Below are 26,531 nucleotides of genomic sequence, written 5' to 3'. Positions count from 1 at the left end.
ACGAGTGGCTCTGCCCTTTAGATCTGGTCAACATGGTGTGTCCCTTCACACTTTCAGAGTCAGTCTCTGGTGGAGGTGTTTCAGATGTGTCGTTTCCTGGTGCCTCACACTCCCATGGGGGGATGCTGCCTGGAGTCTCTCTTCCTGTATATTGTCTTTGTTTGTGATAAGGAGGAGGTGGGGGAGCAGAGTACAGGTCTGGATCCACCTTGTGTAACTCAGACAGAACAGGATACAGAGATTTGTCAGAACAATCTTTTGGTCTATATACTATATGTTCTGGTTCTGTTTGTTTCTGTTTAGACCTTTTGTCTCCATCTTCATACTGCCTTCTCTTCATCTTACTTATCCTCACATGACATTCTTCTTTCCACATGCAATGTGCTTTCCAGTCAGCTTGTAACACCTTGTGTTTCTTTCTTTCTTTCTTGGACAAAGACCTGTGCTGCTCTGCACTCTCTTTCCTTTTCTTCTTTTTAAGTTTATCTTTTAAACAACGCTGACTGTCGACTACTCAGACTAAACTCCACAGGAAACCCCAGCTCCCACCTTACAACTAGCGTTGTACTTTTTTCTAATTTCTTCATTTAACAGTGACAAATAAGTTGGTAGACCAGACCCTGGCCAGGCATTTCTTTCCCTTTTAGTACCGAGTACTATTCTCTAGTAGCCATTCTCTCTAGTTATCTTTCCTCGTGTGACCCAGTCCCTTTGCTTGTACTGCATACAACTGTTATTAATAACACAATGGTTTCTATCAAGACGACCGCAGGACCCAGTCCCTTTCTGTACTGCATACAACAGTAATTGATAACACAACAGTTCTACTAAGACGACGTCTTGTCAACTACTCAACCACGTAGTGAGTCACTGCTTTTCCTTACCGTAACGTTACAGGTCTGTCTGTGTCTCTACTGCTCCGCCGCTGGTCCGTACTTTTGTTTCTTGGGTTGGATCGACTGCCGGGCTCCTTAGGATGAAAGCTTCTCGACCCAGAGGGAGGAGTCGCTATTTAGTGCGCACTGTTACTCTCCATCCTTCAGAGTCCAGACCGCACGTCCATCCCACTTCTGACACCAAATCTGTCGTGGAAAAAACACTTAGAGGCAAATCTCAGGTCAAAGGATGCAAATTTAATAGGCAAAGCAACGGGCAAAGCAACTGAGTCACAACAGAACATACAGCCTGCAGGACGGGTCAGTACCGATTGACCACGAACACAGAAAATGATCAGCTTTTATCAGCTGAACAGCATTAATTTACACATCAGTCACTCACATGTAAATCATGCCGGCAGGATGGCATACATAATATAATTAGCATCTCCCTGACTTTCCGTCTTCTTCCTTGTGACTACAAAGCCGTGTTAAAAGTCTTTGTTGAATGAACATAGGACACAGGGGGAGGTAGCAGACATTTGTCTGTTAAAGTGTAAATTTCCCTCACACCTGTGGGACATCCAGACACAGACCGACAAACTGGTGATGGCTAACCAACCGGACATAGTAGTGGTGGTGGACAAACAGCAGAAGAAGGCCATAGTGGTAGATGTAGCAATCCCAAATGATAGGAACATCAGAAAGAAGGAACATGAGAAGCTTGAGAAATAACAAGGGCTGAAAGAAGAACTAGAAAAGATGTGGAAGGTAAAAGCAACAGTGGTCCCCGTGGTAATCGGCACCCTCGGGGCTGTGACCCCCAAACTGGGAGAGTGGCTCCAAAAGATCCCAGGAACAACATCAGAGCTCTCAGTTCAGAAGAGCGCAGTGGTAGAAACAGCTAATATAAAGAACCAAACGGGACAGATGAGGGAATGGTGATTACCAGATTGAGAATTGATCAGTCTGAAAATGGGTAGTAGCTGAAGTAATCTGACTGAGACGAAAGAGAAGATCATTAACAAGAGAGTTAAAGGTTAGGCGGATTGCAACAACTCTGGCGTGGATGTAGAAAGAATGGCAGAAAATAGTGATGAAGATTGAGATTATAATGAAATGGCTTGGCAACAACAAGTCCACTACGAGAAAAGAAGGAAGAAGTCAGGTGATAAATTGAATAGTTCAAGTGAAGACTCAGATGAAACTGTCAAAAGAATAAAAATATCAGAAAGGGACACAAGTAACTCAAATGTAATGAAACCGAAAAAAGAAATGGAACAAAATGAATGGAAAACAATCATAGAGCTGATTAAAGATGGTAGTCACTTCAGTCCGATAAAGATTACGAAGGCAATTGAGATGGAAATAGGCAACGTTAAGGCTGCGAGGGAGCCTATACATGAAATGCTGAACCCGCTACAATATGAAGACAACCTATGAGTTATTAGTCTAAACCATAATGGTAATCCACATTTTTCAGTGGAATGACAGAAGTCTGATTGCAAATGGACAAGAAATTAAAAAGTATATTCATGAATTACAGGTTGCACCTGATATCATATGTGCTCAAGAAACATGGTTAAAACCACACTTAGATTTTTTTATAATCCAAGAGTACAATTCAGTGACATGTGATAGGAACAATAAACAAGGAGAGGTTCACATTTATCAAAGAAGGCTTAGCATTTAGGACATTAAATGCATCAAATACATACATACCTATACTGATAAAAATAGAGAGGTAATAGAAGAACTAATAGATGAGAGATTACTGGTTTGCTTCAATGATGGAAATGGCACAAGGACATATATAGTAAGGAATAATACTGTTAGGTAAATTATTTTAACAAATAGACTCAGAGGACGAACTTCGGTAAGATTATATAGAAGTTTTACTTGCAAGGAGTAACAGTCACACAGCACCTTAGTACAGCATGAGGGTCACTGGCTGCTTGCAGCCCAACACATCAGTTTTCATGGTAACACAAAAGGGAGGTGATCTCTCACAGAAAGACATCTGGGCCTCATCAAATAGTCAAGGTTAGAGCAACAATTATATTTCACAATAGGCCCTATTCAGAAGAGTTTCAGTTATACTAACGTAAGGTGGATCAGGTCACAGGAGGGTAAACATTTTAATTTCTCTAACAAATACCACAACTTTAGATTTGACATTAGTTAGTGCTCATTTAGCAAGATCTAATGAGCGGAAAGTATTAAGAACATCAATAATTGGAAGTGACCATTTCCCGATATTATTTTCATTAAACTTAAAAGCGTTTTTGGAGGTAAATAATGATTACACTAGATGGTGCTTTCCTAAAGCAATGAATTTAAGGAATATTGTCTAGAATTAGGGGAAAACATAACCTTAGATGGTAATGTAGATGAATGCACACAGTTACAAATATGATAAATGCAGCATCAAGACGTATTCCAAAAAGTAAAATAAATGGGAAAAGAAAAATAGTACCATGGTGGACTGGACATTTTCTTTCTCACTAAGAAAGAAAACGTAATTGAATTCCAAAGAAGGTGCTAAGGTTGGGAAAATTGTTAAATCTACAAAAAGTAATACATGGAGATAGTTTTGTAAAACAATAGGAAAGGAAATCCAATTAAATGAGGTTTGGACAATGTTAAAAAAAATGAGTGGCAAAAGAGCATATTCCACAATTCCTGTGTTAGTTGAAGACAATGTGGCAATAAATAATGAAGAAAAGACAATAAATAATGAAGAAAAGACTAATTTGCTTGGGAAAATGTTTGCAAGTACACATAGTGGAGACCATCTTGAAAATAGACATAGACAAAGGAGAGGAGTCAAGTTTAGATCTATATTTTACAATGATGGAATTAAAAGATGCTCTAGATGAAAGTGAATACTCTGCTCCTGGACAAGATCAAATTTTCTATGCAATGTTAAAACAGTTACCAGATGAGATGTCATGAATTATTCTAGAGTTATTTAACCTAATTTACTTCCCAGGACATGGAAAAGTGCAATGATTCTACCATTTGTTAAAACAGGAAAAGATCCAGCTAACACAGGAAACTATAGCCTCCTGAGACTCAGCCCACTGACTTGTGTCCCTTGTAGTGGACAGTTTGTTCACATCCAAACGGTCCTATGGTCCACTACAGTGGACATGCTATAAAATTAAAAATAAAAATGAATTTAAAACAGTCTAAATTGTAACGTTTTGTTTTTTAAGCAAAAATCGGTAGGAAATTACAAAAAACAAGAAATTGGAAGACACTTATTTTCCTTGGTTCTCAGGAGGCTATACCTATAGCTTTAACCTTGCATTTAGGTAAGTTGAAAAGATGATTGTGAAAAGACTGGTATACTATTTAGAGCATAAAGAAATAATAAGGAATAAAAGATTACGATACTAGGTGTCAGGATTCCAGGGTTGTGGACCTCCTCCAGAGGTTTTTATTTTTTGGACACTACTTCTTGCCGACTTTTGGGTTCTTCAGTAGATTGACCTAATTGCTTGATTCGTTGCACCTGTCCACTGCACCTTTTAAGAAGGACCATGACAGTTCATTCCTTGCCAGATTGTGGTTAATGCTCCCATTGACACTCCCCAGCCATTTGACAGAATTCTTGTCTGAAACCATTTAAGAACTTGCATTTGAAATTGTTATGCTGTTTTCTTTCTGCCTTCACCAGAGTACCTGTGTTTTCAAGGAACCTGCCACGACCTGCATGGATGGTTTGACAGACAAAGACGACTCTGTCCTTATCCAGTAAAGGAAATAAGACAATCTTTCTGTGGACACAGCTGCAATACTTGAAGACAGATAAGTGAACTCACGTATGTTTTTCTTTGGATTTGTGAAGAGGATTAATTCGTTTGAAATAATATCTCTCTCAAGTAAATTAACATTAAGGAGCAAGTAGTACTCTTATTTGACGAACACGAGTTATTAGAAGGAGAAACCAACACCAGTAGAGTTTGTTTATTTAAAGATTTATTATCTGCGTTGAGTTGGATGTATAATAGGAACTTCCTGTATCACCGCGACGAGGGACCTAAGAATAAGAGGAATCAACAACACGAAAAGGAATTCAAGAATTCTTCGTTTACCTCACCTACCTGCATATCTGGAGTACACCTTCCCAGGGGCAATCACCCACAGTTGAAAATTACTTTCCCTGCTAAAGAACTTAGACTACATCCTCAGGTAATCAGTAAATGAATACATAGCTCTTCAGTGCCATTATCTCAGATCCATCCTAATTTTTATTATGTTTCTTTATAGATCCAGTTGGCTTACCATCCAGACCTTCCACCAGATCCATCCTCATTCTTATTGATCCATCCTTATAGCTACTTTAGATGGCATAGCCCTGGGCTCCAGCACTACTGTGAAAAACCTTGGAGTTATTTTTGACCAGGACATGTCCTTTAACTCACACATAAAACATATCACTAGAACTGCCTTCTTTCACCTGCGCAACATTGCCAAAATTTGGAACATCCTGTCTCAAAATGATGCAGAAAAACTAGTCCATGCATTTGTTACCTCAAGGCTAGATTACTGTAACTCATTACTATCTGGATGTCCCAGGATCTCCATAAAACGCCTCCAGTTAATCCAGAATGCTGCAGCCAGAGACGTGACAGGAACTAGCAAGAGAGATCATATTTCTCCTATATTAGCTTCTCTTCATTGGCTCCCTGTAAAATACAGAATAGAATTTAAAATCCTTCTTCTCACATACAAATCCCTTCATGATCAAGCTCCTTCATACCTTAAAGACCTCATAGTACCATATTATCCCAATAGACCACTTTGCTCTCAGAGTGCAGGTCAATTTGTGGTTCCCAGAGTTTCCAAAAGCAGAATGGGAGGCAGAGCCCTTAGCTATCAAGCTCCTCTCCTGTGGAACCAGCTCCCAGTCTGGGTTCAGGAGGCAGACACTCTCTGTACTTTTAAGGCTAGACTTAAAACCTTCCTCTTTGCCAAAGCGTATAGTTAGGGATGACTTCAGGCAGTGTTAATTTTGACAACAGATTTTAATTTAGTTTTAGTCATAGTCTTTTGACTAAAATGCAATTTTAGTTTTAGTCATATTTTAGTTATCTGCTTTGTTTTAGTTTTAGTCTAGTTTTAGTTGACTAAATAGCATACGATTTTAGTCGACTAAATCTACTGTAGATTTAGTTGACTAAAATATATTGGGTTTGATTTAAGTGTAATTTAGTTAAACTATGATAATATACAAAATATTCTAAATTAAAATTAAATAAAAACAAGTTTCATTAAATATATATGGAATATAGCCTTTCCATAAAAAACAAAAATTAGATATGCATTGTTTGCATATGACATTCTTCATTCTTTAAAGCAAAAGCGTAACTCCAAAATACTTAAAAGAAAAACTGTATTTAGCAGTAATGCCATTGCATCAAACGTGAAACTGACCCATAACCTTTTCTTTGTTTTCTCCCAGCTGTTGCCATTTCATTATAGTTTAAGTCAGACAGAAACCCAATGTAGGCTATGATGATGTTGTGTACTCACGCATCCCGCGTCGCCAGGTGGATCAATTACTTTTCAAATGTCTTACAAGATTAATTCTGATTGGACCTTTTCTAAAAACATCCCTGACTCACATTTTCGTCTCGTTTTTATTAGTTAACAAAAATGTCAATATATTTTAATTATAGTTTTGTTATAATAACTTAATTTTTATTTAGTTATCGTCTCGTTTTCGTCAGTGAAAACTTGTCGTTGACAAAAATGAACACTGGCTTCAGGTAACACTGAACCATCCCTTAGTTATGCTGCTATAGGCCTAGACTGCCCGAGGACCATCAGTACACTGAGCTCCCCTACCCCTCCCCTCCCTTCCCTTCCCCTCGCTTCCTCTCCTCCCCCCTCACATATATATTCCACCACTGAATGTCACTAACCTCGTGCTCTCTCTCTCCCCTAGTTTGTGCTCTCTTCTTCTCTCTCTGTACCTTCTGCAGGTGTCCCCGGTCCTGGAGCCGTACATCGCTGATGTGCAGTTACTGGCCCCACCAACCTGCAGTGTCTTTGTTGTTTATTGTTAATGTTCTTTTCTCTCTGCTCTATCCACTCACCTCAACCGGTCGAGGCAGATGGCTGCCCAAACTGAGCCTGGTTCTGCTGGAGGTTTTTTTTCTTCCGTTAAAGGGAGTTTTTTCCTCTCCACTGGTCCTCCTTGAGATGGTTCTGCTCCTTCATTGGAGTCCAGCTGTGTTTAATTAAACTGATTGGACTTGATTAGGAAAGGCACACACCTGTCTATATAAGACCTTACAGCTCACAGTGCATGTCAGAGCAAATGAGAATCATGAGGTCGAAGGAACTGCCCAAGGAGCTCAGAGACAGAATTGTGGCAAGGCACAGATCTGGCCAAGGTTACAAAAGAATTTCTGCAGCACTCAAGGTTCCTAAGAGCACAGTGGCCTCCATAATCCTCAAATGGAAAAAGTTTGGGACGACCAGAACTCTTCCTAGACCTGGCCGTCTAGTCAAACTGAGCAATCATGGGAGAAGAGCCTTGGTGAGAGAGGTAAAGAAGAACCCAAAGACCACTGTGGCTGAGCTCCAGAGATGCAGTAGGGAGATGGGAGAAAGTTCCACAAAGTCAACTATCACTGCAGCCCTCCACCAGTCGGGGCTTTATGGCAGAGTGGCCCGATGGAAACCTCTCCAAAGTGCAAGACACATGAAAGCCTGCATAGAGTTTGCCAAAAAACACATGAAGGACTCCCAGACTATGAGAAATAAGATTCTCTGGTCTGATGAGACCAAGATTGAACTTTTTGGCGTTAATTCTAAGCGGTATGTGTGGAGAAAACCAGGCACTGCTCATCTTCTGCCCAATACAATCCCTACAGTGAAACATGGTGGTGGGTGCATCATGTTGTGGGGGTGTTTTTCAGCTGCAGGGACAGGACGACTGGTTGTAATTGAAGGAAGGATGAATTCGGCCAAGTACAGAGATATCCTGGAAGAAAACCTCTTCCAGAGTGCTCAGGACCTCAGACTGGGCCGAAGGTTCACTTTTCAACAGGACAATGACCCTAAGCACACAGCTAAAATAGCAAAGGAGTGGCTTCAGAACAACTCTGTGACCGTTCTGGACTGGCCCAGCCAGAGCCCTGACCTAAACCCAATTGAGCATCTCTGGAGAGACCTGAAAATGGCTGTCCACCAACGTTCACCATCCAACCTGACAGAACTGGAGAGGATCTGCAAGGAAGAATGGCAGAGGATCCCCAAATCCAGGTGTGAAAAACTTGTTGCATCATTCCCAAGAAGACTCATGGCTGTACTAGCTCAAAAGGGTGCTTCTACTCAATACTGAGTACAGGGTCTGAATACTTATGACCATGTGATATTTCAGTTTTTCTTTTTTAATAAATTTGCAAAAATTTCTACATTTCCTGCTTTTTTTTCTGTCAAGATGGGGTGCTGAGTGTACATTAATGAGAAATAAAATGAACTTTTTTGATTTTGGCAAATGGCTGCAATGACACAAAGAGTGAAAAATTTAAAGGGGTCTGAATACTTTCCGTACCCACTGTATATCGAGCCCTAATAAGATCTGTTGTTGATTACAGATGTTTAGCTTATGAGAAAGCATATAAAACAACTTTATAAAACCTAGACAGGATTCAGAATAGAGCATTGAGACTGTCTATAGGAGCTACGAGAACTTCACCAGTTAATGCTGTGTTAGTAGAAGCTGCAGAGTTACCACTACACCTTGGACTCACTAGCATACTGGGTCAGACTGAAAGGATGTGGAAATGAACATCCCACCACCAAAGTGTTAGATGAAAGTTGGGAATACACAAAATTAAATGATAAAATTCAACGATAAAGATAGCAGAGAAATAAGATCTAAACGACAGTCCATCTGTGGTACTAAGTAATGTATGCCCATGGATTCTCCCAGATGTTTGTATTAATTTACAACTGCTGGAAGATAAGAAGAATTGGTTTAACAGTGATAATTTCCACCAAACAGTGAAAAATTATTTAAACAAACAGTTTTACAAATATATTACAATATATACAGATGGGTGTAAGAATCCTGATAATAGACATGTAGGAGTATAAAATCAGTATAACCAACAGACTAACAGATAAACTGTCAATATTTACAGGAGAGACCGTTGCTATAATTTTTGGTCTTCATTGGGTAGAACAAGTTCAGCCACTAAAAACTGTTATTTGCTCAGATTCAGCAGCAGCACTGTTTAACATCAATACAGACCATTAGAGAAGACCTCATGACAGAAATACATGTAATGCTATTACGGTTACAAAGGTTGGGCTTAGACATTCAGTTTTGTGGGATCCCTGCACATATCAAATTTGTGAAAGGAAATGAACAAGCAGATAAGTTGGCAAAAAATGCTCAAAAACTACATAATGATGAAATCATTAAAGTTGCCTATGGTATGGGAGAAGCAACATTATTAATTAGAACAGCAATGAACCTTGAATGGCAGAGAGAATAAGACTTAAATACAAAAAGGAGACATTACCATAGAATACAGAAATCAGTTAATGTAAGACAGATCAGGAGGAGAGAGGACGTGATATTCACAAGGGTAAGGATTAGACATGCAGGTTTAAGATCAAGCCTGTGTTTAGTGGGGAAAGGCCAGATGAATCTTTGTCGGTGGTGTGGCACTCTGGGAGATGTGGAACATGTTATTATGCAATGCCACAAATACAGCACAGAGAGAGAAACTCTAAAAGGAACAGTACAGGAGGCAGATCAGGAATGGAGCTTAAAATCATTATTGAGTACAAGTCAAGAAGCAAGTGCGGTAAGAAGGGCATTAATTCATTATATTATGGTGACAGGATTAGGAAACCGCATATAGCGATCTACAGGAGGCCTCTTTATTTATTCATGTATTTATTTATTTTGTTGTTTTTTTTCTCTTTTCTTTCGACTAACTGGGAATAAATGACTTCACAGCCATGATGCTACACACTCCACTACAGTAGATGGCGGTATGCACCTTCTTGTTGGTTTGCAATCCGCCAATAAATTTAAAGAAGAAGAAGAATAGGGAAGAGAAGAAGAAGAAGGACGAGGAGGAGGAGGTATCTGTGTGAGTTCATGCGTCTATGACGGGAATAATATATCTGCCTATCCACAGTAACATGTAAGTTAGTGTTGCTTTCATAAACTGTCTGAAACAATCCGTACCATACGAAGAAGGCTACGCTAGCCAACTGTACGCTTGCTACAAGTTGAACTTCAGACAGTAGGTGAATACTACTTTCATAGCTTGCCTCATGTGGCATTATTAATCATGTTTGCCATATTCTGTTAGTCCTACACGCAACCCCAAGAAAGTTGGTGGAACAAAACGTTTAGCCTAAGCTATCTAAATAACTAAAGCCTGATACATATACTGCACGAGCAGCAAGAAATTTGTTCGATTTCTCAAAGTGGCGAGAACGAACTGTGTTGTACTTCTCCCCAGTACATTTCACGCTGCACGAGAAACTCAACTGCCGAACTTCTGTGAGGCCCCGCCCACTGCAGCCTACGTCACGCGCGCTAAGCATTGTGGGAATCTGACAGAAAGTAATTCAGCGAATAAGATATCGGATATCGTTATGTTTTACGATAGACGCGCTCCTCCGTACACAACGTATCCTCCACAAATTATTTGTCATTTGTGTTTTCATATGCCTTACAAGATGTGTTATAAAGATTTTCATACTTCCTCACCTCCTCTTGCAGCTGCTTGTCAAAACTATCCATTGCTATGACAACCGCCAGCTGAAAAAGCGGGAACACATTTCCGCTTTCCGCATTAACCACGCCCACTTCAAATTTCAGACCAATCACACAATAGTTCTCGGACACCACCCGAGAAAAAAAGTTCTGCCCCGTCGATGTGTCGAGAACAAGCTGCGAGAACTCCCACACCAGGGAGAGAGCACAAATTTCTCGCTTCTCGTGCAGTATGTATCAGGTTTAAGCTTAAGCCTAAACTGTATAACTAATTTAGCCTACGCTATCTCATTAACTAAGCCTAAGCTATCGAACTAACTTAGCCTAAGCTATTTAACTTAGCCTAAGCTATCTAACTAACTTAGCCTAAGCTATCTAACTAACTTAGCCTAAGCTATCTAATTTAGCCTAAGCTGTCTGACTAACTTAGCCTAAGCCATCTGACTTAAGTTACTGTTAGATAGCTTGGGCTTGTAGGCATTTTAATGTTGTCAGTTGTGTACAATAATGCTAAAGTTACCTCGTCGGTCAGAATGGTCTTCTGTACTGAGATATACATGGCTCATTGCATATCAGTCAGCTTATTGACCTTTGAATACTACCACAAAACAGATTTATTTTATTTTGACAGGAAAACATTTAAGGAAATATGGGCTGTCTGCTCTGTTCCTCCTGATCATTACTTGTCCCTTAAATATAGGATATATAGTATCGTATTGGCTATAAATATAGCTAGTATCCAGAGTAGTAAAAGATCTATCATAATATTAAGTTAAGGCAGACTGTTTCTATAGGTAAAAGGTCAGAAGTATAAAGTTCATCCACCTCCAGCAGGCTGCCTCCATTGTGTTTCTGTGTGGCTGCTGTTTGTCTGCCTAAGTACAACTCTGTTTTAAAGAAAGTTGGGATACTGTGGGAAGTTTAATAAATTACAGTGTAATTTTTTGCTAATTATTCAAAACCTACATTTTATTTTAAAAGGTACAAAGACAATATGCGTCAGTGACATTTTAGAATTTCAAAATGGCAAAAAAATAAAAGTTTCATCATTTCCTGTGTACATCCACATGTATATTTTTTATTTCAGTATGTTCCCCTTATAAAAATATAAACTAAAAGGCATTTTAATGCATTTAATATTTCACTTCTATACACTTCTTGGAAATGTCATTTGGCAAAACAGAACTATTTTTCATATGATATTAAATTTAATGTCAATTATACAGTCATAAATAATGCAAAATGCAAGTGTTGATTTACAAGTAATTCATAGCCACTTGCAGAGTTTCCACACTTTAACTACAAATATTAAATTTTTTGGCTTTTAAGGTTAATCAATGTCATTTGTAAACATTCGTTTCAAAATTTTTCCACTAGAGAGGTAAAAATGCTTTGAGATATATAAAACTTCATAATGTGTTAAGTTTCCTTCTTTATTTTCATTATGTCAATTAATGCAATATTTTATACATTTCCCAGAAATTTCAATTTTTTACTGTATGACACATTTTGTTTTACCAAATGATGTAGTGCAATTGCAATATGCACTACATAAATCTATTGATAACATAAATATACATAAATCTTATATTAAATGATTATAATTCCGAACAACAAAAAAGATACAAAAATGTCAACCTTTCATTCACGTTATAACATTTTCTAACAATTTTATAATGTCTTCCATCTTACAAACAAAATGATAATACTTCTAAGTTTTAGCATTTTAGATTCAGTTCTTAAGTAAAACAGTCCTCACTTAATGAAGACAACTGCTGGTAAAATGATAAAAATTAAAAATCATTCAGTTTTCTCTTTGGCATATTTTATTTTTTTTTTAAGATTATTTTTTTGGGGATTTTTTGCCTTTATTGATAGGATAGTGGAGAGAGAGAGAGGAAATCAGGGAGAGAGCGAGGGAAGACAGGTCATCTTATGACAGCCGGCTCGGGAGTCGAACCGGTGTCCTCTGCGTTTGTGGACGCGTACGCTACCGCTACTCAACCAACAAAAAGATAAGAGACCATTTTGAGCTATAATCTCATGGGTTTACTTAAGTGATGTGATGACATCACTCAGAAGACCCCTACAGACCAATGAAGTTGGAGGAAAGTTTTAAAATTTTCTCCTCAATTTAAGTTAATTTCACCATTTCCAAGTGTGGAAGGGTGTGTCACAGATTTTTGAATAATATTAAGCCGTTTTTCATCAAAAATAGAAAATATGTTGCTTATGGAAGTAAACGTCACTGACCCATATATAAAATCATATAAAAGAGAAATTTTGATTTATTCTGGGTGATGGTGGCTACTGCTGTGTCATTGGCTTTACAGTAGAGTCCTAGTTTTTGGGGTTGATTTCTTAGCTATTTTATTTTAGCTAGTTCTCTCAAATTAATATAACATTATTCACCTTGCATGGGAACAAAATAATCTCAATTGTTGGAAGTTACGCATTTGCTAAAGTGGCCTGGCCAGTATCACTGAGTAGTCTCATAAATCACTCACTGGTGTTATGTTACTGTGTACATTTTACCTCCACTTAAATAGCCAGAAATAATAACATAACAAAACCTAAAATAACCAAAAACTACCAGTAAGAATAAAAATGGTAGAAAATTTGCTCTGTTACATTTCATCTTGTGTTTTCATGATTATTGATTTGTATAAAGCACTTCAGTCAACCTTGGTTGTTTTAATGTGCTCTATATATAAATGATATGATAGTTATCATAGTTTTGATAAAATAATAAAATTATTAATGGTGAAAAAGCCTTTTTACTGCTAGGAATTCAAAAGAGGAGGGAGAAAAATAAATTACAATCTATATTAAGTTTAGTGTTTCTTAAAAAATAATTGTCTACCATCCTTCATGTAGAGCATGGTTTAGAAATAAACGTAAAACCCTGTATATAACATATAAGTAGTCTGTCCAGCTTCCTCTCTCGTCAACGGATCCAATACACCACCAGGTGGTGATCAGTTGACAGCTCTGCCACTCTCTTCACCCATATTTCCACAATATACAGCCGGAGGTCAGATGAAGTGACTAAAAGTAATTGTCTACCATCCTTCATGTAGAGCACGGTTTAGACATAAATGTAAAACCCTGTATATAACATGAAAGTAGTCTGTCCAGCTTCCTCCCTGGTCAACAGATCCAATACACCACCAGATGGTGATCGGTTGACAGCTCTGCCCCTCTCATCACCCATATGTCCACAACATACCTAGGGAGTCCTAGTGCCATATGCACTTATGGACCCTCTTATGTTCAAACTAGGGCTGTGCAAAAAGACTGATATTTATATATATATAAATATTAATATTTTAGTCTGTGGTAGAGCCAGTCCTTATTGTACAACACAGATCTGTCTTTTCACATCAGAAGCGAAGCGATTGAATGAGTGAAATGAAGATTTCTTCATCTTTAAAAGCACATATTGGCTATACTTTGGTGTTAAAGTTAAAGACGGGAGTAATGACATGGACAAAACAAAAGTTGTTTTTAAGTGGAACCGGTACCACTGTATGTGTTGTCAAGGCATTTTGGTCTTAAGCTAGCTTCTTACAGTGGTTGACTTGGAGGTGATAAATCGATGGTTTGGGCGCATGCAGCAGCCAGCAGTGTGAGTTTGATGTTCATTTTCAGGGTTTCATAGTTATATTTTATTGTCCTTACAAATTTTATGTGGTTCCTGTGAGCTTCCACTGGACTTCTTAGTACTCATCAGAGCAAATCCAAAATGGATCTCCTTTATCTTGCCCTGTGGTGGCTTTTAGTGTGTTTTATGTCTGCAGGCAATGACAGTTGCACTATAATCATGGAAAGGACATACCAAACATACTCTCGTGACATGTTGCTGCAGCTAAAATGCATTAGTTTCACCCAAATGACAGATATCACTTTAAAACTGCCCGGGTTCCTTACAAGGGACTTTAATCACAAAACTCTTATTGCAAGCAACTCCTGGAAGAAGCAGAGTTGGACTGCGGCTAAGTAAACAGTGGCTCACCAGGATTCCCCTGCCCTCTGTGATTGTGGCAAACGTCCAGTCCCTAAGGAATAAGGTGGATGAACTTTAGGGAAATGTCTGCTTCCAAAAAGATTTCAAGGAGTTGTGGCATTGTGGCTTTATTTTAGCGCATTGAAGTAAATTGCTCACATGCAGTGTGTTTACTTTTTTATTCTTCTGGTAAATGATTGGCAGAATAGATGCAGCAAAGGTATATTGCTTCCCTTTGACTTTGTACAAAGCAAACAAATGAACAGCAACATGCAATGTGTGCAATATAAAAATAAGACCCTGGATCAACAACATCTAATTTTATCAGGCCTCTAAACGCACCTGAACAGGCAACTCAGTTGTCACTGGGTTTAGCTCAGCATTGGCTATCTAATGTTAGCTTGTTACTAGCTTTGTAGAGCTTTGCAATTTGCAAAGCAAGCAACAAGCATTGTTCATTGCAACCATGACACTTGAGACTTGATTTGGACTTATGACCAGAGATTTGAGATTTGATTTGGTCTTCCAAGAAATGACTTGTGATCATCTCTGGTTTGAAGCTTTAATATTTTTTGTATAAGAAATAATTGTCTATCCATCCTTCTATGGCCACACAATAATTTGCAAAGGGAGGCAAATGGTTTCACTGGAATGACTTACAGCAATGTGCGTAACTTAACTAACTTAACTTAAAAACTTGCATTATGACCAGAAGTTATGTCTGTAAAAGCTTTCTCATTTACTTTTATTTTTTTTTCTTTAAATATCTAAGATGGCTAGACTTGGGTGTTCCTACCAAAACCTTTCATACTTTCATGACTGCTAGTCAGTGAATTTGCACCTTTCTCCCACTTCCCCTTCACGTGCATTGGTAAATTAGTACCCCTTTGTCAGATGCTGTAATTAGTGCCACTTTGCTCCAAAATCAGCCCATGACCTTAGAGTTAACCTTGTGTTAACTTAGTGTAAACCTTTGACAGGACAGAATGTGTTCAGGGCTTAGAGTATTCGGGGCTAAAGCCCTGAATGATTATACCTAATGATGCCACTGGTGCCAGCCATACGCACCAGCTCCTTCCTAACGTTGCTCTTCACTTAACAATTAAAGCTATAATGAGTGGGGTTTCTGGTCACCGGATGAGTGTTTTCTAATATAGATGTTCATGTTCTTTGCTAAACATTTTTAAACCTTCTGTTCTGGGTAGATATTTTACAGTTGGCAGGCAACAACACATAAGAGTTGGATTGGTGCTTATATCCTACTTAATGCTGCATATTCTAATTAAAGTATGTCTCTCTCTGCGTGGATAGTAGGTGCTGGTCCATGGGTGTGAGCCGACTGGATGTATTTTACAGAAGGCTACTTCTCACTAAACTCTTTATAGGAGGATGGGGAAAGCCTGAAGACCTCAAGAGGTATGGAAAATAGAACGCAACAGAATACAGCCTAGAGAAGCATGTCTTAATATACAGAAAACCAAGAGGGAACTTGAAATAAAAAGGAAATTGAACATCGTCTTTTGGCTCTTTCTAAATGATTTATAAATGTTGCTTTGGAAGCTAAGAGATGTAGTCAGTTGTTCAGAACATTCTGGTTCTGGACTGTTATCAGACTGTTAAAAGAAAAATTTTGCTAACTCAGCTGGTTTAGGAAATGAGGGGTGCCTGCTAGCTTGGGAATGATAGCAGTCAAGCTCATGAGGGTGTGCAGGCACACACACCTTTAAAATTAAAGCATTTCCTTTGGCAAAAGGAAATCATTCATATTACAATGTAAAAGTATGCTTTCTTCATTTTAACTCAAACTACCACTACTAATACAACTACGTACTACTACTACTAATATTAATAAAAATTATAATCTTTTGGTATTGGAGTGTTATTTTGACATTTTTTTCTTGTTTGGAGTTATATATAAAAAATACTTCATTTTTATTGGTTATTATAGATTATATTGTTTAGGTAATATTTTTACAGTATTAAGTAGTGTATTTTCTCCAGCATTAAGTAGTGTATTTTTTAAATAAAATGCATGTGATTTATTTACACAGTGTTCTCTGGATTGGTGTCTTTATTGTTATTCTTAGGATATATTATTTTTCCTGGACACTGCATAACTAACAATGGCTCATAGAATTGGTAGTAGGGCCCCTAAACTGAATTTTGTTTAGGGCCTCAGAAAGGTTAGATCCAACTCTGCTCTACTCAAATGTAAAAATCAAATGCAGAACTTTCACAGTATTTCTACTGTGCTAAATCTGAAAACAGAGTTTCTGAATAACAGTTCAGACAATGCTCTGACAATTTGAATTTATGCATATACCATAATAACTTGCTGCAAACGCTCACTTTTAATCAGTAATCCATATTCATGTAATTTTAAAATCTATGTATGTGCTCCACGCTGCTAAAATACATAACACATCTGAACTAAGATAAACTATGAGCTAGGCAAGGGTGATAAAGCAAACAAGAAGTAGGCTATATTGGCTATTAACAAAACCTACCTATACAAATAAGAATGACAAAATGATATGATGAACACACTGACCTCACATAATGGGACATGAGGGCAACTTAAATAGTACTGTGGCCATACCAGCAAACAATAAGCACAACAGAAGAGAAGGGAAACCAATCTAAACTAACATACAAACAAGCAGTTTCCCATGTTTTAAAACTTATGTTACTTGACAGTTCCTCAGTGAAGCGAAAATGACTGAGAATTCACTACATCTTTTTCTAAGTACCAATTAATTAATCTTTGTTAAACTGTTCTCTGGTGCGACAAGACAAGAATTCCGGGGTAGGTATATTTTATACCACTATGCATTTTATGGTCTGCCACCCTATTGTAGTGGCCACAGGAGAGCGCATGATGGAAAGGACTGTGGGCAAGGAAAAGTAGGTTATTTTTGTTGTTCTCTTTTGTTCTACTGTTCGTGTACTAATTGTTCAATGTGTTGGGGTTATTGTAGGGGTTATAAAGTGCAGGGGTTATGTGCTCTGGAGAGGAGTGTTATAACACCATCACTGTGAAGGCTTCTTGTAAGAGGAACCTCCTGGGTTATGTGTACTCACTGTTGATGGAGTTGGAGCTGTAGTTATACTCTGTGTTGTGACTAAATAAATGAGTGCTTGGAGTTGTGCGGTATATGGGGCATGAACGCTCTTAAAAAGACAAAAGAAACGGAGTAAGCCTGTGTTCTTGTATTAGCTAGCTAGCTCTTGCAGTTTATTTACGTAGCAAGCTGCTAGTTCATTACATTGGTATCAGAAGTGGTACCTGCTGTCTAGAAGACAAGTCATGGATCCAGAAATACATGAACTAGAGCACGCTGTAGCGGAGAGCAGCCTGCTGTTAGAACAGATGAGACGTGGCCGTCACCAGCTGAGACCAGAGTATGCCAGTGCATCATGGGTTGGCGCTATGGCAACCGGCAGAGTGGTCACTGAACACCTGACACCCCTAGCTATGGGCGCTGCCTCTAATGCCTCGACAATCACTGCAAGCTATGAGACAATGACCCAGATGCCCAAGATGCCAGCTAAGCTTTCCCGGTTCAATGGGACACTAGAGCCTTAACTCACTCAGGTGCATCTCGCCGCACTACACAGCGGACTCATAGCCCTTGCCCTGCATTAATAGCGCATTGGATCATGTTGCTGGTGTTGAAAAGTCAGACCTTGTGACCTTCACCCGAGTCCATTGATGGAGGGTTAAAAGAAGACGGAGCGAAAGTTAGGAATTGACACACCGGTTTATTGTAAAAATATAGAGACGTCTCCGGAGATCAACTCACACACGCAGGCAGAGAGATCTGAACTATAGGTGGAAACTATACCATGTATATAGCTGGTGACCGCCATACCAGTACTTTTCCACCAAAAGGAATTTAGTCTATTACCATATATGGAGTTGTTATTCCCTTGTTGTCTTTTATGTGTTCAGGGCGGTGGTCGCTGAGCAAGCTAAGGCCAGTTACTTCCTTTATCTTATATGAAGTCCCCATAGGTGCGTCTGCATTTCCACAAGTCCCCCTTTTGGGCTCTCCTAAGAGCCCATCCAAACAAATTAGAATTTTTGCTATCCCTCTCTTGATCTCCTTTAGGAGATCACATCTCTCAGAGCTGTACCCCGTCTGAGTCATCACTGTCGTCATCTGAGCCCTGGGCCAATAAGGGCATCAGAACTTTCGGGTCGTGTTTCTCTAAAGTAGACAATATGAGTCTAACTGCGAGGGAATGCAGGCATGGAATGAAGCAGCACCCACAGGTGACCAGGATCCCCACAAACACAGCAATAGAAACTAATACAGACATAATGAGGTTTTTCCACTGACCAAACGTGTCAGCAACTTCTCCTGTAATTCTGCTCGGCGCCACTAGAGGGAGCCAAATAATGGGAGGAGCAGCCTCTGAATCACTTTACCTCTACTTCCTGCTTCTCTGCTCAGTCTATTAGGGTCCCTCTCAGAGACACTTCCCTTTCGTACTTACCTCTTCTTTCGCCACGTGCCTCATAAATATCTTTTCTTACCTCTTCACATAGTCCTATGTGATAACAGATGTTATACTTATGCACCGTATGACAATTTATACACCTTAGACCAGGGGTATTCAACTAAAATTTAAAGAGGTCCAGTTAGAGAAAATTTCTTGAAGCAAAGGTCCGGAAGATCATAATGTCTAACTAGTTAGTGTGATATATATTTAAGTAGCCTAGTAGTTTTATCAACATCTGCATGTAATCAATACCTGACTGTCAAATCAAATGAATTCAGTACAATTCAAAAACTTTCTGACAATATTTATTGTCATGTAACACACAGCTGAACATATATGTATAATGTTCTCTCATTAACTAAGTTCTCGCTCTTTCTCCGTCTCACTTTACAGTTTCTCTCCCTTTGTTTTCTACATGTATCGCTCTCTTTCTTTTTCTTTGTACCGTCTTTTCATGCGGTGTTGCCAACTCGTCAGTAAGGAAAGTAGCTATTGGCTGTCCTAAAAGTCGCTAGAAGTCACAGAATGACGTCATCGTGTAATTTGCATAATGTCCATGGCACATGCTGTAATTGTGATGGACGCTTTTGCCAACTTCAGAAATGGAAAGTAAGAGACAATTGTGATTCTTTATAAGAAATAAGGGACAGAATAAGGGACACTCAAAATATTTGTACTGTGCCATATAATGTAGCGTGACGGCCTGCATTTAATAAGTTCTCAGAACTAAATACATTTGCCTTGCTGTAAATGACTGAGGCTGTTTGATTCAAATGCAGTGATTTATTTTAGACAAAGAACATTTTACTTTTTATTTTATTTTATTTTTTTATTATGCCATGCATCAGTACAGATCACGCACATTGCAGTCGGGACGCGGAGGCGGGAACACTTCCTGCTGTGACTGCAGCTGGGAGGGAGGGACTGCTGCGAGAGGACTGGGCCACCTGTGAAGGCTTTGGGACGGGGGAGGGGCTCGCGGCTGCAGCTGATTTGCCGTCTTACTGCGGCAAATTGAGAAGTGTAAGAACGGTGCAGTACAGACACATCAGAGTCTCAAAAAGTCTCCAGTAACACCAGAAAAAGATGCCAGATTTGTCGCTAGTCGCTTAAAAAAAAGTGTCGCTAGAGGGGTCTGAATACTCGCTAAATATAGCGATAAAGTCGCTAAGTTGGCAACTCTGTTTTCATGTGTAACTTGCCTCTAGCGCTGTTTACACTGTAGAGTCGTAAAGTTTACCGCCTGGGATGCACAGACTTGATTGGCTGAGTGGTATCACGTGGGATGGCTCAACTCGCATGCAATTGGTCTGTGCGTTTCCACTACCGTAAAGTCTAAAAAAGCTGCGCCGGTGGAAATAGAAGCGCCCCGTTAGGTTTTAAATCACAATCTTCTGTTTTGGCTGTACGTCCGGGTCCGTATGGGGCGGCTTCTGGGTCCGCACCCGGACCGCGGTCCGCCTGTTAGTGACCTCTGCCTTAGACCCTTTGTCTAATAACAATAACTACATTGAATAATGCAATATTACTTGCCAGTCACACAATCTCACATTCATACGAGTATCTGCCGATCGAACACGGCTCAGACACATTCACAGTTTACCTGCCGATCGAACACGGCTCAGGTATTATTCAACTGTGGCCTGCCGATCGCACACAGCTCAGGTCTTCACTCACGCTGTGTCTGCCGATTGCACACGGCTCAGACACATTCACAGTTTACCTGCCGATCGCACACAGTTCAGGTATTATTCAACTGTGGCCTGCCGATGGCACACGGCTCAGGTCTTTTTATTAAGTGGTAGTCAATTCAGCAGAATTTAATATAATAGGTTTCTGCCTTACCTTTTATTTGGCGCCTCAGAGACTGTCAATGTGGTCTTTCGGACGGTTCCTCAGTCCAATTCCCTCTCCAAGACCGGACGAGCTCCCAAATTGTTGAAAAGTCAGACCTTGTGACCTTCACCCGAGTCCATTGATGGAGGGTTAAAAGAAGACGGAGCGAAAGTTAGGAATCGACACACTGGTTTATTGTAAAAATATAGAGACGTCTCCGGAGATCAACTCACACACGCAGGCAGAGAGATCTGACCTATAGGTGGAAACTATACCATGTATATAGCTGGTGACCACCATACCAGTACTTTTCCACCAAAAGGAATTTAGTCTATTACCATATATGGAGTTGTTATTCCCTTGTTGTCTTTTATGTGTTCAGGGCGGTGGTCGCTGAGCAAGCTAAGGCCAGTTACTTCCTTTATCTTATATGAAGTCCCCATAGGTGCGTCTGCATTTCCACACTGGGTCATCCTGGTTTAACTCCCTCGACCTGCGCAGTGGATATTGGCAATTAGAGCTGACACCAGAGGCAAAACCCAAAACTGCCTGCACAATTGGTCAGGGACTGTGGCAGTTTCGGGTGATGTCATTTGGACTATGTAATGCCCCTGCTACCTTCGAGCGCCTGATGGAGAGGGTACTCAATGGAATTCTGTGGCTGGCGTCATAGTATAGGAAGTTCATGACGGACTTCGCTAGCATTGCCAGCCCCCTCCACCAGCTGACTGAGAAGGGACGGGCCTTTGCGTGGACTCCACCTTTGAGCAGCTCAAGACGGCATTGAACGACGCACCATTGTTGGCTTATCCCTATCCCAGTGCTCACAGAGGGAGGACAGCGCAGAGAGAGAGTGGTAGTCTAGTACAGCTGCAGTCTGAACCGAGCGGAGCGCAACTACTGTGTTACCAGACGGGAGTTGCTTGCTGTGGTCCTGGCAGTGAGACATTTCTGGTCATATCTCCTGGGCAATTGGTTTCTCCTGGTGGAGCTGCACGGCGGAGGTGAGACGTGGCGATGCCCTCGACTGAATGAACAGCAGGTGAGATAATTCACCAAGGTCCAGTTGAGACAGCAGCAGGCAACGGATCCTTCGCTGGCCGTGGTGAAAAGGTGGCTGGAGGCACGGCAGTGTCATGACTGGCAAACCGTGGTGGCAGAGGCGCCGGAGATGAAGGTGCTGCATTCCCAGTGGAACAACCTGAAGTGTCACAAAGGGGGGTGCTCTATCAGGGATGGTGTGTCCCTGGCTAGGGGACCGATCTGCTGCAGCTCCAGGTGTCTCGGGTCTTGGCACCAGAGGTTCTGGTCCACGGCTCAGTTGGGGCAGACCATTACAGGAACTGAAAGACTTTAAAGAGACTGAGGCAGTGGTTCTACTGGCCCGGCTGTTGGAAGGATGTGGAGTTGCACGTCCATTGCTGTGACACGTATACTGCACAGAAAGGACCCAGTCAGCAGACAGTACCTGGTGGGGGGACCCATGGAGCGGGTGTTAGGTCAATTCCCGAACACTGACTCCAGCAACCGCGACGTCTTGGTAGCAATGGACTACTTCACCAAGTGGCCCGAGGCGTATGCGGTACCAGACTAGAATGCCTCCACAGCGATGCTGAAACTGGTGGAGGAGATGTTCGTCAGATTTGGGGTTCCGGGGGAACTCCATAGCTGCCAAGGGCGGGTTATGTGTACTCACTGTTGATGGAGTTGGGGCACGAGTGCTATTAAAAAGACAAAAGAAGCGGAGTAAGTAAGCGTGTGCTCCTGTATTACCTAGCCAGCTCTTGCAGTTTAGTTATGTAGCCAGCTGCTAGTTCATTGCACTATAATGGCCACCTCATTAACCATGTTAACCTTCTTCCTTCTGCAAAAGTTGTGGAAGCTAATGTAGAAACTGCAGTGAAATTGAGAATATAAATGTAATTAATTGCTGATGTTTTACGTGCACGATTGACTCAGCATTATCTGAGGGCAAACTTATTGCTGCGGTGCTACAGGTCACAACCAGAATACCAGAATGCATTTTTTTGTTTTGCTTTCTGCCATGTCATCAGCAGTGTAAAATTTGAGTGCCACCTGTAGACATTAGTGTAACAGTGTAACATATACCATGCTGTCAACACAAACGCACTGCATTTATGGTAAATGTGGCCCGTTATTGGAGCAGCACTTTGAATGGCTACTGCTGTATGTCCATAATCTCGGAAAAATCCTATTGTATTACTCAAGCAAGTAAGAAGTGGGCCAGCCTGAGAAATGGAATACGTTGTTTTTAAATATTAGTGTTACATTGGTCAATGTCAAACTAATTCAAAAGTTACTGTACATGGTCCAGCCAATAGATGAAGTTCTGATGGTGTGTGTTGCTCTGTTCTGATGTTGAATTCATATGCTGTCCTTTTTTGTGTGTTGTGTCTGTTTTGAAGAATCTTTGAGTTCCGTAAGGTTATTGGAGACAGGGAAAAATGCAAGTCTCTGGTGGCTGAAAACTACCCAGTTTATATAAACAAGGTACTCCGTTTGCTCGTTTCAGTGTTAACTAGTAGCATAGAGTAAGTATTCTTTGTATTAGCATTGATATGTACAGTATGTTTTGTTTGTGCCTGTGTGTCCAGACAGAGGAAAATAGTGAATGTCAGATCCACGATGGGTATTTCATCTCTCCTCTGGAGCACTTGGTTCCTGGAATCCTGCCACCAGAGGCTGTCAAAGCCAGGTGCACACATGATTTTGCCTATTTTACTGCTCATGTTCAGTGCAACCAAATAATGATGACAATAAGGTTGTTTTTATCCCTGTGCCTGCCAGTTTCTATCCAAGACAAACAAGGCAGAACCATTTATGTAATAGCACTTTCATCTGTTGTAACTTTATTGTACATCGTCTGTGGAGATTCTCAGTTGTCCAGGTGAAGTTATCTAGAGGTTGAGTCATGACAACTGGACTTTTAGTTTTTAGGTCGAAATGTTTCACTACTCCCACCCTTCACTCCACCCCTGGTCCCATAGGCTCATTAGGTGAGCTATGTAAACCAGGTGAGAGTCATTAGACCCACGCTCCTGAGTTGGTTTAATAGAAGTGAGCTCAGGTGAGGGTCATTAGGATCTAATGGTGGACTCATGTGACCCCTCTAATATACCAACTGCCTGCAGAGTGTGTCCTCCCTGGAAGATATTTGATGTGTTCATTAATTTCCCGGTGTGGAAATTAGATTAGAACACCATTAGATCCTAATGACCGTCACCTGAGCTTACGTCTTTTGTTCACCTAACGAGCCTATCCAGACCAGGTGTGAAGTGAAACCAAGTCAGGAGTGTGGGTCTAATGACTCTCACCTGATTTACGGGAAACGTTTTGAGTTGCCATGACTCAAACTTTATTGTACATTGTTCCTGTTAAATAAGAGCACAAATACATTATTGAATTGTTGATTTCCACACAGTGATCACTCTTGATGCATTTGTGCATTGTGGCATCCAAGTGAATCATCACAGTGTGTTTCTTATTTCAGATTCCAATTTATAGTTCCTAAGAGATGGAAGAAGAACAGACCAGTATGCATCCACCTGGCTGGAACTGGAGACCATGTAAAGCTCTTAACCTTTCAGTCTCAACATATCATGAACATTAAAGTGTACCCAGACAGCCCGTATTAGGCAGAAAATGGTGATCCCTTTTCTCTGTACTTTCTGTGACCTTTATGTGTGTGTGTTTGTGTGGCTGTCGGTCTGTAGTTTTTCTGGCGTCGACGGACCCTCATGGCAAGACCTATGATCAAAGAAGCAGGAATAGCTTCACTGCTGCTGGAAAACCCTTACTATATCCTTATCTTGACTTCTTCCAATTGCTTCCTCTTTTCTATTTTTTTCTTCATTTGGCCCTTTCCTGTAATAGACTGTATAGCCTTAGAATCTGAATATGGTTTATTAGCCAAGTATGCAAGAATAGAATGCGTCTCGGTGTTGGCTTCCCAAATGTAAATACTAATACAATATATAAATAATACAAATAACTATGAATACCCACAGAAAACACTAACAATTTTCTTGTGGCATCAATAAAAGTTGAATCTGGGGTGAAAGGGTGAAGAGAATTGGAATTTCCAAAAACTTACATGATACAACTGTGACTCAAGTTACATGTATACAAAGGCATTTGTCAGTATTTACTGACTGCTTTGATTAAATAAAATCATAACTACACTACCCAAACTATTCATTGAATAGCATTTCTACATTTGGAATTAAAGAAGTTTAAATGGTGAAATGCCAAATGCATTCAAAATAAGCTGGAATCCACATCACACTAAAATAATTCAATCCATGTAAAAAATGTAAAACCCATGTAAACTTTAAACCAGCTTACATAACAACAAATAGACTCCGGTCAAATTATGAACATCCTGATTTGGATAATTCACTTATACATGTGTGAAGTTCTGGACCTTGATGATACCATCAAGTTTATTTTTTAGACCTTGCTCCTATAGAACTGCAATAAAAGATTATAATTATACAAATTCAGGTAAGACAACATGCTCTTTTGTGCCATAGGTTAAATGGGATTTATTCATTTGGTCACATGTTTGTATTTTCTTGGTATCATTGGCTGATGTATATCATCTGTATGCCATTTCTTATTGTTCTTTAACTGACTGTTTACATGGCTATCGTAAACCCAAGGACCAACTGTAAGTAAATGTCAATTCTTATACTAGTGTTTTGATTTATTTATTTGATTGCATTATTCATGTCTGATAGAAGTAGATGAAAACAATATAAGAATTTAGACAGGATCTTCAGTTTGCAGTTGATGGCTACATACTTTACATACATTATGCTGTCTCAGATTTGTAAATGATTATGTGCCAACAAGCTATTTTGACTCTCTTTGTATTCTCTATTAATTATAATCTGTATTTTTCAAAGAGAGAAATGTGGATAGTTGATGTTTATCATGTCCTGAAAGAGTCTGATTTATGTTATATACAGTGGGTACGGAAAGTATTCAGACCCCTTTAAATTTTTCACTCTTTGTGTCATTGCAGCCATTTGCCAAAATCAAAAAAGTTCATTTTATTTCTCATTAATGTACACTCAGCACCCCATCTTGACAGAAAAAAAAACAGAAATGTAGAAATTTTTGCAAATTTATTAAAAAAGAAAAACTGAAATATCACATAGTCATAAGTATTCAGACCCTTTGCAGTGACACTCATATTTAACTCACATGCTGTCCATTTCTTCTGATCCTCCTTGAGATGGTTCTGCTCCTTCATTGGAGTCCAGCTGTGTTTAATTAAACTGATTGGACTTGATTAGGAAAGGCACACACCTGTCTATATAAGACCTTACAGCTCACAGTGCATGTCAGAGCAAATGAGAATCATGAGGTCGAAGGAACTGCCCAAGGAGCTCAGAGACAGAATTGTGGCAAGGCACAGATCTGGCCAAGGTTACAAAAGAATTTTTGCAGCACTCAAGGTTCCTAAGAGCACAGTGGCCTCCATAATCCTCAAATGGAAAAAGTTTGGGACGACCAGAAC

At 39.9% G+C, this 26,531-nt stretch overlaps 2 protein-coding genes across 11 annotated transcripts in view; both read left to right on the top strand.

Annotated features, from left to right (window-relative positions):
- LOC113144137 (cancer-related regulator of actin dynamics) overlaps positions 1 to 5,338 on the top strand; it is a 66,481-nt gene extending 61,143 nt beyond the window's left edge. For both annotated transcript variants that reach the window (XR_003297131.1, XR_003297132.1), the window contains 2 exons: positions 4,558 to 5,072; positions 5,151 to 5,338. The gene's annotated coding sequence lies outside the window, so the exon portion shown is untranslated. The remainder of the gene's footprint in view (positions 1 to 4,557; positions 5,073 to 5,150) is intronic.
- Positions 5,339 to 9,959: 4,621 nt separating this feature from the next.
- The window catches only part of abhd18 (abhydrolase domain containing 18), a 45,129-nt gene continuing 28,557 nt past the window's right edge, over positions 9,960 to 26,531 (top strand). For 3 of the 9 annotated variants that reach the window (XM_026329931.1, XM_026329922.1, XM_026329924.1), the window contains exons 1-7: positions 9,978 to 10,057; positions 15,956 to 16,060; positions 23,413 to 23,497; positions 23,602 to 23,702; positions 24,498 to 24,573; positions 24,721 to 24,805; positions 25,649 to 25,676. In XM_026329931.1, the coding sequence (XP_026185716.1) occupies positions 10,020 to 10,057; positions 15,956 to 16,060; positions 23,413 to 23,497; positions 23,602 to 23,702; positions 24,498 to 24,573; positions 24,721 to 24,805; positions 25,649 to 25,676 (518 nt within the window). In that variant the 5' untranslated portion in view covers positions 9,978 to 10,019. Of the gene's footprint in view, positions 10,164 to 15,955; positions 16,061 to 23,412; positions 23,498 to 23,601; positions 23,703 to 24,497; positions 24,574 to 24,720; positions 24,806 to 25,648; positions 25,677 to 26,531 lie in introns of all 9 variants that reach the window. The other 6 variants (XM_026329929.1, XM_026329923.1, XM_026329926.1 and 3 more) reach the window with 6 other exon arrangements.

The sequence above is a fragment of the Mastacembelus armatus genome, chromosome 10, assembly GCF_900324485.2.
Source record: "Mastacembelus armatus chromosome 10, fMasArm1.2, whole genome shotgun sequence".
NCBI lineage: Eukaryota > Metazoa > Chordata > Actinopteri > Synbranchiformes > Mastacembelidae > Mastacembelus > Mastacembelus armatus.
Note: the sequence above shows the minus strand (reverse complement) of the source record. Positions and strands in the feature narration are given on the sequence as shown.